The sequence below is a fragment of the Lepidochelys kempii genome, chromosome 3 (assembly GCF_965140285.1).
Source record: "Lepidochelys kempii isolate rLepKem1 chromosome 3, rLepKem1.hap1, whole genome shotgun sequence".
In the NCBI taxonomy this organism is placed as follows: domain Eukaryota; kingdom Metazoa; phylum Chordata; order Testudines; family Cheloniidae; genus Lepidochelys; species Lepidochelys kempii.
Genome location: NC_136382.1, coordinates 140,902,070 through 140,916,056, shown reverse-complemented (window position 1 = coordinate 140,916,056; position 13,987 = coordinate 140,902,070). Strand labels below are relative to the sequence as shown.

Below are 13,987 nucleotides of genomic sequence, written 5' to 3'. Positions count from 1 at the left end.
TCAGGTTGGCCATCCCTGCATTATTCACTTCTCAATTAAACCATGTTGCTCCAGTTTAGAATGTAAGTAAATTTATGGTATCCATCCCTGTCACAAAGCCAAGAGCTGGGGAAATCTGAATAATCTTTGGTTTATCTCAGCCCTTGTGGCACCCTATGACCCAGGGGCCCCTTGGTGCCAACTGGCAGAAGGCACAGGGTGTGCATAGTGTTTTATCGGGATCCCCTGAATGAGATACCTGCATAATAATTCATCAAAGGGTGGCATGTGAGGTCTCTACCAAGAGCCAGTAGCCTACTGGTCTTCATAATCATTGTGAAATCTTAGTATGGATAATATTTAAGGAGTTATGTATCTAAAGGTCTTAGAGTTAAGGCAGGTCACTAGGTGTTGACACATTTAAGAGATTTTCCTTTCAGGCAAAAGGTAACTGACACCTATCTTCCTGTCTGGCCATTTGTGCATTGGGTATTGTATGTCTCATGCTGTATGCTATTTTCATATTGAATCAGGTGCAAATGAGAAATTGTGAAATCTACAAGAGAAAAAATCTATAGGATGAAACAAACAGCAGAGGTTGTCCTGTTTATAAATAAAGACAACTAATTGGTCTGGTATAAAACTCCTGCGTGATCTAATTACTTTTTCCATCTGGGTAACATTTTCTTCTATGCTATGCTACAAAGGAATTTTGCTTTTTCGAAACATTGCTTATTTGCTTTATAATGCAATAGACTTTACACCCCATTATTTTGGGTCCTTCAGCACCCTTTATGGGCACTGTTAGGCCAGGTCTACACTATTCACTTATGTTGGTATAACTACATCACTCTTTGGTGTGAAAAATCTATACCCCTGAGCAACATGGTTATACTGACCTAACCCTTTGAGTAGGCTGTGCTATGTTGATGTGTGGGCTTCTACTGTTGACATAGCTGCCACCTCTCACAGAAGTGGAATATCTACGCTGATGGGAGAAGCCTTCCTGTCAGTGGAGTTAGCATCATCATTGAAGCTGTACAGTGGCACTCCTGCAGTGTTTGTGTAGACCTACCTCAGCTGCTTGGTGCGTAAGGGCCAAGGTGAAAGGTTCTGCATTTCTCCTTCTGAGCACTGTTGTCTCAGGTTGCATTATTTTAGGCTGCATAATCATTAGCTCAAAATGTCACTTGCTTTTCTGAGGCATTTTCATCTCCTGCCAGCTCCTCAGCACTGTCAGATGAGAAACTCCTACTCCAAGTCTTTCGTAGACTTTTCCTCATAGCCAGTATGTGATGTAAGATCATTCCAGTTGGTTGCCATAGAACCTGAAGAATGTTTTTTTGTGCCTGTCCAAATGTAGATGCATTTTCTATTGCATCTACAAACATGGATGCTCGTTTTGTGAACTATTTATAGCAAGACTGAATGCTCCCAAACTCATTTGGGAACTGGAAGCCCAAACAAATACAGGTTTGGTTTTCTGACTCTGTGTGTTTTAAAGAGTGAATAAGAGATAACTGGGGCTCCTGAATCATCTGAGTGAGATTGTAGTCTCAAATTATATCTCTCATTGTGAAATAACCTGGAAGACTTAAAAGGGAGCATTGCAAATTCTGCAAGGAGTGTGAAGGTATACCAAGTGATGCCTCTTAAATGACTTATGTCTCTGTGAGAGGCTATTAATGAGTTTTCTTGTAAGACGTAGGCTTAGATAAGGAAAAGTAATCCATTTTCATTGATTTTTGAAGTTATATATAGATCTCCTGTTATATATAGAATACATTTTACCTTTTGTAATATGCATATGGTACAATTTTTGTTTAAAAACCTGTGTATGTACGTAACCCATAGTGTTTTATGTTAGACTTAAATATAAGCTAGTTTTATAACTAGTTCCTATTTCCTGTTCATTGAAAACAGTGATCAAATGGTCTAATGGGACTGTAACATCATAGAGGCATCAGGAAGAAAACCCCTGAGTATTTCATTCAAACAAAATAGAATATTTTTAGCAGCAGTGTAATAAACTGAAATTTCCCTCCAACTGAAACATTAACATTCTCTTGTTATGGCTAAGAGGGATCAAAGGTACTTTGGTTTCAAGAAAGCGCGTACAGAATACTTGTAAAACAGCAACACTGTAAAATGCATTTTAAATCTAAAACACTGGAAACATGATCATAGTTAACCTTTTACTTCCGTATCTGCTGCAGCTTTAAAAACTAATTATCTGGGGGAAGAAGGGAGGTGGCCAGAAAAAGAAAATTCATGAATTTTAATTTTTTTAACATCAGAAATGGTTAGGAATGTTCTATCTAATAGAGATATTAATCCATCTCTCTCTCTCCTTGGTGCACCTAGTCTACTTCATTTTCTCTCAGGAACAATTTTTCCCATTCAAATGTTTACAGTATAGTACATACACAAAAACTATGTTAAAAGAACGTTAAATTTGCAAAGTCAAGCACTCCAAAGTTAGGAAATTAATGAATTTAGGTTGCGTGTACATTTTTAATTCCACTCCCCTCCCCACAATGCATATGCATTATGACAGTCTTTAAATACATGATCACATACTATTTTTTCCACAGGACCCCTTCCTTATTCAGTGCACAGGATGAACCTGCTCTAGGTATGAATCAGGAGTGTGGAGTCTGTCCGTAGGACACCTGCCTCATTTGTTGCAGAAGCTGGAAAACATGGAGTGAATGAGGCAGGGAACTGCAGGAACAGAAAGGCCAGTGTAATGTTTAGGTCAGTTGAATGCTGTTGTGGAGAATTGGATTCTGTCTCTGCCTCGGTCATAGAGTTCCTGATTAAATATCACTTGGCTCTCGATAAGCCCTCAAGGTTGAGTTGTAAGAGTCGGAGTGTGAGCCTGATGGCACTATGAGAACGTTGATCCATTGCCGCACATACTGCCTCCACTGTGCCAATGCTAAGAGGGAATTAAACATCATAATAAATGGCCAGAGGCTGAAGCATACCCAGTTTACTTAGGCGTGATCCTTGACGAAGCATACAAAAGCCACCTGAGCAAGATAGTAGCCAACCTTCTTAGCAAACTGTCAGGTTCTTTATGGGGAGCGGATGTTCCAATCTTGCCATCTTGCCATTTCTTACTCAATAGCAGAGTACTGTGCACCAATATGGAGTCTCTCAGCAAACACCAAACTTGCTGACATAGAACTCAACAATGTGCATCATCATAGGAACTCTCCAGCCAACTCATCTTTCATGGCTTCCATTGCTGAGCCACATTGCTGCTCCTCAAATCAGGAGGGAGATTGCAGCTAGCAACCCAAGCTTGTCCTTGTTCAACGATCTTTTTAGTCCACCAGCTACACATCTTCCATCATGACACCCACTGTGGTGAAGGCTGCCATGACGGGACATGACAGTTGAGTCCCTGTGGCGGGAAGACTGGTGCTTAACATCAACCACCAATCAGTTCCTCGTCACAGACCCTATTGTATGCCTGCCCGGTTTCAACCTGCCAGGTCATCAGTGGACCCTTCTTAACCGATTCCATACTGGGCAAGGCTGTTGTGCAGCCAACCAGCACCATTGGGGTCTTCAAGACAATCCAAGTGCAGTGCAGTGCAGATAAAACAGTGATACACATTGTCAAGTTTCAAAGTAGCAGCCGTGTCAGTCTGTATTCGCAAAAAGAAAAGGAGTACTTGTGGCACCTTAGAGACTAACCAATTTATTTGAGCATAAGCTTTCGTGACTACAGCTCAGATAAAGTGAGCTGTAGCTCACGAAAGCTTATGCTCAAATAAATTGGTTAGTCTCTAAGGTGCCATAAGTACTCCTTTTCCTTTTACACATTGTCAAGGAGTCCCCAGTAAGCAAATTCAGCCGTGGGCTCCAAGAGCTCCACTTGGCCACTAAAAACACTGTTGCTTGTCTCGGCAAATATGCAAATGCTAAATAAATAGAATTTCTGTGTGAAGTTGGGCAAGTCACTTAAATCAAACTTTTCACAGGTAGTCATGAATGGTATGTTTTTCATTTTTTAGGTGCCTGATTTGAGATCATAGAGTCTGATTTGCAGAAGTGCTGAGCGCTTGAGGCTAAGCTGGGTGAATAATGGATTTTATTTTGCTGGCAGTTCTGAAAAATAAAAAAAAGCTTCATTTCAGGTCAAACAAACAATTTTTTTTCAAAACTTTCAGTGAATAAAAGTCAGAAATATTTTGAGTTGGGTCAAAGAAAATGTTTTGTTCAGCCTGACTTCAAAATTCTCATTTTGATTTTGGGCATTTTAACAAGAGCAACGGATGACGAGTTTCCAAAAATGGCAAGGGGAGGAGATAAAGGTAGTGCCATCCTTATGACTTATAGTTCAGTGGTTAGGGCACACACTTGGGATGTGGAAGACACAGGTTAAGTTTCCTCCTCTGTCTGATGTGGAGAAGGGATTTGAACTTACATTGAAGGAGAGTGCTCTAACCACTGATCTACAAGATAGTCTTATGTGGGTCTTTCTCAGTCTCTCCTATGAGAGCTGTTCTACTTTTTATATATAAGTAATCACTGGAGCAGGACATAAGAATGGCCATACTGGATCAGACCAAAGGTCCATCCAGCCCCCATCCTGTCTACCGACAATGCCAGGTGCCCCAGAGGGAGTAAACCTAACAGGTAATGATCAAGTGATCTCTCTCCTACCATCCATCTCCACCCTCTGACAAACAGAGGCTAGGGACACCATTCTTACCCATCCTGGCTAATAGCCATTAATGGACTTAACCTCCATGAACTTATCCAGTTCTCTTATAAACCCTGTTATAGTCCTAGCCTTCACAACCTCCTCAGGCAAGGAGTTCCACAGGCTGACTGTGCACTGAGTGAAGAACTTGCTTTTATTTGTTTTAAACCTGCTGCCCATTAATTTCATTTGGTGGCCCTAGTTCTTATATTATGGGAACAAGTAAATAACTTTTCCTTATTCACTTTCTCCACACCACTCATGATTTTATATACCTCTATCATATCCCCCCTTAGTCTCCTCTTTTCCAAGCTGAAAAGTCCTAGCATCTTTAATCTCTCCTCATATGGAACCCGTTCCAAACCCCTAATCATTTTAGTTGCCTTTTTCTGAACCTTTTCTAATGCCAGTATATCTTTTTTGAGATGAGGGGACTACATCTGTGGGCAGTATTCAAGAATGAATTTCCTACATCCTAGGTGAATTGTAAAGTACTCAAACACTGTAGTTATGAGCTCCATAGGAAAGTCAATAAGGAAGTTAATAATTCTGTATCCAGAGTAGGGTTTGAGTACTGGCCAGTAACTGAAGCATGGAGCCACACATTGAATGAGGAGAAAACAAAATATTGAAAAGATGCACATTCATTGAGCATCTTTTGTTATTAAATGAGCCAGGGTTTTTGTGGGAAAAAAATGTGTGATCTGTAGTTAGTCTGTATTCTGATACATTCACACCAGGGGGCTGAATTACAGTTGCACAGGCAAACCATATTCTGGCAATTCCTGACTTTTGAGTGCTTGACTTTGCAAATTTAACTTAATATGCAAAAACTTAGCAACCTTTTAACTAAGCTTTGTGTGCATAACTTCCTATATTTTTATCAAGAAAAACGAACTGGGGGGGGGGGGGAAATCGATCATGTAGAGTCACATTGACATTCATGTGGCTCATCAGCAGGGTTAGAACCTTTGTATCTGCAGCACAGACTTCTCCTTCTTGAGCTAACTGAGAAGCTGATAGCAGTAGATTGTCATCCTTTGTGTGGGCCAGGCAATACAGGGAGAGGAGACATGCTTTTCTAGTGATTGTCACAGACATTTGCTGACAGCAAAGGAATATTGAGACTCAGGAATTGGGTTCAAATCCAGGTTCTATGGGGAGTGTGTTCTAGTGGTGAGAACCACCTGACCCTTTCTTCCTCTGTTACTTCTACTCTGTCCCCATCCCAGCTCTGTTTTTTTTTTCCTTGTCCTAATCTCCATTCCCCCAAGTTTATTGATTTCAGTTTCCACCCATCCTTCTCGAGAGATTGTCACTTCCAGTCTGGTTCTTGTTCCCTCTGCATTCGAGTCAAGCAACTTCCTCCTCCAAGCTGCCTGAATTGCAGCGGGCATTTTGTTCACAGGAGTGACAGTTTCCCTGTTCGCAATTCCTGTGCTTGGAGCCATAGCATCTCACTGCAGCCAGGAGCAGCAATTGCAGGAATAGTCTTATTCAACCGCAGCAGCCCTAAATTTGAGCATGATCGGTGCAGAGAATCTGTGAAGAATTTATATGTCAAACAAGTATCTACTGCAAATGTGCAGGCTGAGATTTTTCAAAAGCTTATAACTTGACCACATTTAGACAGTTTTTCACACAAATGGGAAAAGACACATCCCTAATACTGTGATCCCCAGACAAATTTTAGTTCCCTGCTCCAAAGCATGTGTTGCTAGAGCTCAATATAACAGTTGTGAGATTTTTATTTTTTTTAAAAGAGCAATACACTGTGTTTTTCCCTAATCTCACTTTCAGAAATGGCTGAACAGCTTTTGCTGAAATTTAAAAAATAAAAAATGAGCCTTAGACAAACACATGACATGGAAAATTTCAGTTTGACAAAGTCAGAAGCAACTGTAAATGGGAAATGTTGGATTGACAGCATTACTAGCACCACCTAAATCATATGAATTAGTGGTGATAACTGGTTGTATATTTTCTAAGAAGTTTCTTTTAAAAAAATATTTACAAAATTGTTTTACTGATACTCAGTTTATATGGGAAGACCAGTGAAATTGTGGGCCTTGATCCTGCAAACATTTAGTCATGTGTTTTAATTTCAAGCACATGAGCAATCCCACTGGAAATCATGGAGTGGGACTACTCGCCTGCTTACAGCTAAGCATGGTGTGTGAGTTTGCTCCCCAGGGCCCCAATCTTACATTCACTACTTATCTGATTGCATGAATCAGTTGCTTATTGCTAGCCATGGGCAACTATAAAAATGTAGGCTCCTAATTGCTCAACTGTCAGATTAATACTTAATTATTAAAATTAAGGCTTTGCTTACAGTGATGTCATTTTAGCATATCAAAATCATCATCTTGGCAAGGCATCTGCAGATATATCAGAATTGGGTTACACCCACCTCTTGGCTGCAGAATGCAGGGCTTCAGTTCTTAGAATTTAATTACATTATATGGATGATGTAGCTAGTTTCCCAGCTGGTGCATCATCTGTTTGACACAACTGTGAGTATAATAAATTTGTTGATACTTATAGACCACAGAATAAGTTTCCAAAATTCATAGCTCTTGAACTACAAAACACTGTTTCCTCTCCAGACAGAGAAAACATTTCATAACTACAACAAAACTGTAAAAACTTGGCTATGATGAAATTTATTACAGTTTTATAATTACCCAGAATTAAACTTTCCTCCCAACATCACCAAGTCTTCAACTGTGGATTGTTCACCAACTTATTTAAAGTAAGCAATATAATGCAAGATCACTGGATATATTGAAATTTATGTACTATGTAAAATTTGTTTTGCTGGTCTTGAAAACAGGTTTGCTTTATACTTTATTATAGCAAACTGGAGTTTTCTGTAGTGTAAGATGCAAATAAAATTGAAATTCTATGTGCAGTTTGCATTCTTCATAGACTTGAAATGTTCACTGTAGTATTTGTAACAATTTCAGTAAAATTAATTCATATCTGTATTCAATTTTGCATTATAAAATAATGTAGTTGTGTTTTAGCTCCCCGGTTGGAAATTAACACAAACTTACAAAAGCAAGAAAATCCAAAGTCATAATTACCATTCTATCCTGAAGTCTGACCGCAGTGGCTAGATATTGCAACTCATAATGAATGTATTGTAGGCTTACTGTGGCCTCTGATAAAGAACCAGATGAACTGTAATATCTGAAACAATGGGGTGATTTAAAGGTAGAATGCCCACTCCATTTTCTTTGCCTGTGATCTTTTAAAATCGTAGTCTGTGTACTACCGGCAAGGCATTTACCTAATATAATGTTGTAAAATTACAGAAACAAAACAGACTCAAAAATACTGATTTTTATATATATATATACACACACACACACACACTCTTAATTTAAAATATTTGAGTATGAAATTAAAACTATATAGGGCACATCAGTGTTCTAAAGTTATTCAAACATAATATATTGCTGCTGCTTTCTAGATTTTCAATGAGTTTTGAAATGCTAGATTTGTCTGTATAGCCCCACTGATCAAAGACACTGGTTTGTTCTAAAGAATATTTTAAAATTAAAATATGCATCAGGATTGATGATTTGTCACCATTCAGCCAGTGCTGTTTGAAACAACACTAGCATTATTTGATGGTAATGTTGACAGGCCCTTAACTATAAATGTGCTGCCAAGCAGTGCTATGATAGCTCAGAACGATAAATATTTAAGATCTTTTCCAGCTACCTTAATTTATTCTGTTCACTGTCAATATTTAGAGTTTGCTGGGTTGTTTGTGACATGGTTGTTGCTGACCTAATTGTTAATGTCTGTATTCTAAAAATCAAAATTGTTACTTTTCTTATTGGTGTTAAAATCTAGATATGCCAAGTAAGGTATTTGGATTGAAAGGTTGTTTTTTGTTTTGTTTTTTCAAATAAAACTTCATTGGGCACTGGTTTGAGCTGGATATTCATATTTAAATTAGAGCAACAAAACAAACCCCCAAATTTTATAGAAGTAAGCAGATGGAAGATTAAAAGGAGCAAAGTAAAAGCAGTAAGAAATACATTGAACTGGATAGTTTATGATTATGAATGCAGTACATTTGCAGTCTGAACAAAACAAAAATGTACGATTTAAAAGCTGGAAAGTAAAATCAGGTTAACTTAGTTCTCTCTCAGAAAAATACTGAATAAACTGTTTTGGTTAGTGGTTCACTAAAATAATACCATGTTTTAATGTGATTTCTGCAGGTTTTTATTCATGAAATTGTCTTCTCTGTAGATGTTGGATATGTTTTGTCAGACTGAAACAGTTTTATTCATATTTTCTGTGCCGTAGGGTAAATTTACCCATACTATTTAGATTCATTGGGAGAACACTAATTGGAAACATCCTTGTTTTTAAAATGTCTGATATGGTAGAACCTATGGAAAGATAATTCTACTACATTCTGTGACCTGCATCCCTGAATACAATAATACCTGTATTAAAACACTGTATCACTCACTGTATTAAAACATCTTTTGTTTATTTGCTAAAGAAACCTACAGCAATGGAGGCTATGTATAAATTTTAGCCAATTCCTAATAAGTTTGCTTTGACGTTGTGTAAAAACTATCAATCCAGATGTACAGCTCACAGACTAGTTTTTTTCAGTTTTAAGCATCTGCCATGATTATCCTTCAACGCATTTATGCTCTGTTGTAAGGCTGTCGGATACAGCTTTGACTTGCTTCATTCCTATTAACATCGGAGATTACCATGCCTCAATTCAGATCAAAGTCTCTCTCTCCTTTGTGTTGTAGTTTGCCTCTTGGATCATTGCTGTGACCATATTATTATTCTACATTTACATGTTACTCTTTGTCTTTACATTCTGCACTGCATTTTTGTTGTTAAGGAGATGATGCCATGATCTGCTGCAAACTTCATCCATTTGTCAGGTTGAGTTTGCCTCTTTGAAATGTGATACAGATATCATTTCCCATAATTTTATGAAATCTAGAACAAAACCAAAAATGCCAATTGTTTGATTGTTGAGTTGGGGCTCTCAGGTTGGCAACTCCTATTGAGACCCTCTCCTAATGAAAGGAATGTGGATGCTGTATTGACATAGATCTTTGTCAGTGGATTTATTCTCAGGTTTCACAACTACAATATCATTCTGTCAACTAGAATATTTCTGGAATATTGTCTGGCTGCTACATTTTTTTAATAAGAGACTTGGAATGCTTGATTAATACTTTAATTTTTCCAAGACTTGACAACTAAAGGCTTTTTTGTGGGTGCGCCTGATTAAATCTTTGTCTGTTATCCAGTAGCTGCTAACATTGGTGCCCTCACCCCATTAAATTGTGTATTAATTTTCAAACTCTCAAGGTATTTAATGGCTGTATTTTTCTTCATCCGAAGAAACTTTTAATGCCCTATATCCTAGACTGTCCATTGATGAATCAAGTGACAATATAAAATATTTATTAGTAATCATGCTTTGGGACTTTTAAAGCTTTTAATACTTTTTTGTTAGATTTGGTTTTTAATAATAATAATCCTTTTATAAAGTGTCTTGAGGATTCATTATAAATGAAATTTGCATTTGAAAGATGTGTTCTAGTAATGGCTGCTTTTAAATTTCTCAAATGAAGAGCAAAGAACTAATACATTTTTGTTGGGACTGTTTAATTTCAGATTACTTAGTGCACAGTTAAATATTCCTACAATTTCTTTCCATTTTTAATTCTCTTTATAATTTGTTTTTTTGGGGAAATGAAACTGTGCTGTTTGATATTAAGACAGATGGATTCATAAAAGCTACTTACATACATTCTCTTTCTGAGGAGAAATGAATCTAATATTGTCTGTGGTTGATAGTGCAAATGTGACATTAATGTATTAATTTCCTTTGTAATAAGCAGTTAGATGTTAAAAGCTTTCTGAAAACGTGACTCAGGCATTGCTTATTTAGCTACTGATTTATTTTGAATAGGTCTTCCTCTTCAATTGAATGTGTCTAGTTACATGAACCAAAGCCCTCAGATTTTATGTAAATCCAGTAGTCTGTGTCACTTCCCATGACATCCGGATTCAATCTATTGGGAAATATACATGCTCTTGAACTGCTTTTTTCAGATTCCTTATATATGCTGATCACAGCACTTGCTGAGTAGGAGCTATAGCTAAAAATAACTAAATGGATTTCTCTCTCCCTCTCTCTGTCTGTCTTGCTGTAGGATGACGTAGCTTTGCCAAGGATTTAGCAGCTAAGCAGAAAATGAGCTTAACATCCTGGTTTTTGGTGAGCAGTGGAGGCACCCGCCACAGGCTGCCACGAGAGATGATTTTTGTTGGAAGAGATGACTGTGAGCTGATGTTGCAGGTAATTGCATCAGCCTTCCATGTGTAACTGTTCAAAATTTGGATTTAATACACTAGATTTATATTCCTGTTGAGAATTAAATTTGCCAATTGTTCACTTTTTTTGGAGTCTCCATTTCTAGATCTTGCCAGCAGTTTTAATTGATCTAATCTTTTGCATTCCTCATGCAGCAAAATGGTTAATATGAATGTGCTGCTGTTTGTAGCTTCTGAATAGTGATTGTTAAGGCTACGATTCCGTCACGGAGGTCACAGAATCCGTGACTTCCAAAGACATCCGTGACTTCAGCCAGCACTTCAGGTTGCAGGGGGGACCCCCACCACCCCAAGGACTCCTACCTCTGCTTTTGGGGTGTTGCAACTGTTACCCGAATAGCTTCCTCTCTTAGGCCCTGAGCTTCCAAACATGCATGTGATTAATTTTATTATCACAAATAGTCGTTTTAGCTGCAGAGGGATTACTAATGGTAATAAAGTTTAAGCATATATGTGTATTCAGAATCTGGGCCTGAAGCTCTTTGTGAGTATCTTACTTGATTTTCCTGATAGTATTTAAAAGGAGGGTTAGTCAGAATTTCTTTTTAAATATAAAGCAGAGATATTACTTTTTATTTATTACGACTACTCTCTTAAACTCTCTACTGCATTTTGTCCAAAAACAGTAAAAGACAAGGCTAGCTATTACAATGGGAATGTACTTGGTTTAGACTGAATGTATATGAGATTTGTATTTATTCAATAAAACAGTAGTTTTTAATGCAGCCATTAATGGCCATATCAAAATCTCCAGTGCAAAAAGCACTTCCGAAAACCTATCTTGTATGTGTAGTCATTACTGAGCAATACTACCAGTAAGTTACATTCTGGCTTTTTCATACCTCATAAAGAACCCATTGTGTACGCTAATGGCAGATATGTGTGCCCTACTTTATCTTGTATAAAAGGCTGTTGTAAGAAGAGATTTTTCTGAGAGGGGGAAGGGATGTTAGAACATTGTAAAGGGTAGGGCCCTGGGTGATTTACGAGATAAGTAACAGGACAAGATTCTTGCCCAGAAGAATTTATAATCTAATTTGTTTGCAGTAAAATAAATTAGTAAGGAGATACAGGCTGCAGCATGCAGTGTCTTCAGTGTGCTGATAATTGACTGCTTTGCTATTTAATTTTATACAGCTGATGTAGTAGTATGAATGACCCAGTGTCTGAATGAAATTGGGGATTGAATGAGGCTGATGGTCAACCAAGATAAAAGTGAAGTAATGCTTGTAAATTTGGAGAAGCAACTGGAAATATTGTCGATTATTACAGAATCCTGGATTAAGGAAGTGTCTCTACCATTTGTAACAGAGGCTTGCTGTTTAATGGTGGTGCTGTTCAGTGTTTTTTAGCTACATTTAGATGCTCAGGTCACGGTTTATTGACTGAGTGCTATATTCTTTTCTTCAGGAAGATGAAAAATGTGATATATAGTTGATTATACTTTGTGACCTATATTACTGTAATTCTTCATGGCTTTACACCTTGGAACCATCTAGAAGGCAAATTTGGTGCAGAATGCAGTCATCAGTTTATTAAGCAGGGTCATGCAGAGAATCTGTTGGATTGATGTTCATAATCTGCACTGGTTGCTTGTAGGTTTCCTAGGGGGTATTTAACCTGAGTTTAGAACATGGATGAATGAGAGACCACCTTTATGCTCAGCAGAGGTGCTTTCACAGATTTTTCTGGTTTAGCTAGGAGGAGCTGCTGGAAGGGTGCTCTCCATGAGTGTCCACCCACAGGGGGAGTCTTTCTTTAACACTTGGGAGACAGGTGATATGAGTAAGGCTACATTTTAGTCACGGGAGTGACGGACAGGTCACGGGCGGTAAACAAAAATTCACAGCTCATGATTTGTCCATAACTTTTACTAAAAAATATCCGTGACTAAAACTTGGGGCGCACTGGCTGCTGCATAAGTCACAGAAAGTCATGGAATCCGTGACTTCCTTGACCTCCATGACAAACTCGCAGCCTTAGATATAAGTTTTATTTCAACACACACACACTTTCTCTCTCTCTCTCTCTCCCCCCTCCCCCATCACCTTTCTCCCAAATGATTGGTTATTATTATGGTGGACCATCATTGAGTTGCATGATCAATTATATAGTATTTAAAGTTTCTGTCTTTAATGTTCCAAAAATACTTGTTTAGTCATTCTTAATTTATATGGTGAGGTAATAGAGTTTTTCTTATTCTTATTTTATGAGTGAATTGATACCAGTGAAAAATTCAAAACAAGATTGCTACATGAGATTGGTTTAATTTTAAATATAATTAATGATTTATGGAATTATCTATATCTGGAAATCAATACAAAAAACATTTTCATTCAGAACGTTGTAGTGGAGGGTTAATACAAAGCTCACTGCAACGGAAACATGTGTAGCCCTATACCTATTTTAAAAGAACATTAACAGTTAAGACATTGAAACAGTTCCTCTCTGTCAAATAATTTTTATTCACTCACAATTTCCACTTCCAATTTACGTTGTCCAAGCACTTGAAAAATTTCTACGGTAATTGTTGTTCCTGCATATATTTTAATATTTCTGCCCACACATCAGTTTTTCTTTAGTCTCCTGAAAAATATACTTAAGCAAGGGAGACCTTTCTGGTGTTACATATCAGTGTTTTGCTCAAAAAAGTGGGCTAACTAAACACTTAAAAGTTTTTAGAAGTGTCACTGGCCTTCAAATCGTTTTCTGTCTGCTGTACACTCCTGATGGTAATTGGTTTGTGTTTTATCTCTTGTCACGGGCAATGTTCCCTGTTTGTTCTCTGTCATACATCTTACCAATAAAGAAAAATATGGAGTTTCAGCTTGCTAGAATGAGACCCATGTTTTATTTCTAGTAACTTAATCCTAAAATCCATCTCTG

At 37.7% G+C, this 13,987-nt stretch overlaps 1 protein-coding gene across 8 annotated transcripts in view; it reads left to right on the top strand.

The window, feature by feature from the left end:
* CEP170 (centrosomal protein 170) overlaps positions 1–13,987 on the top strand; it is a 181,973-nt gene that overhangs the window by 23,747 nt on the left and 144,239 nt on the right. For all 8 annotated transcript variants that reach the window (XM_073338241.2, XM_073338248.2, XM_073338240.2 and 5 more), the window contains exon 2: positions 10,921–11,066. In XM_073338241.2, coding sequence (XP_073194342.1) covers positions 10,962–11,066 — 105 coding nt within the window. In that variant the 5' untranslated portion in view covers positions 10,921–10,961. The remainder of the gene's footprint in view (positions 1–10,920; positions 11,067–13,987) is intronic.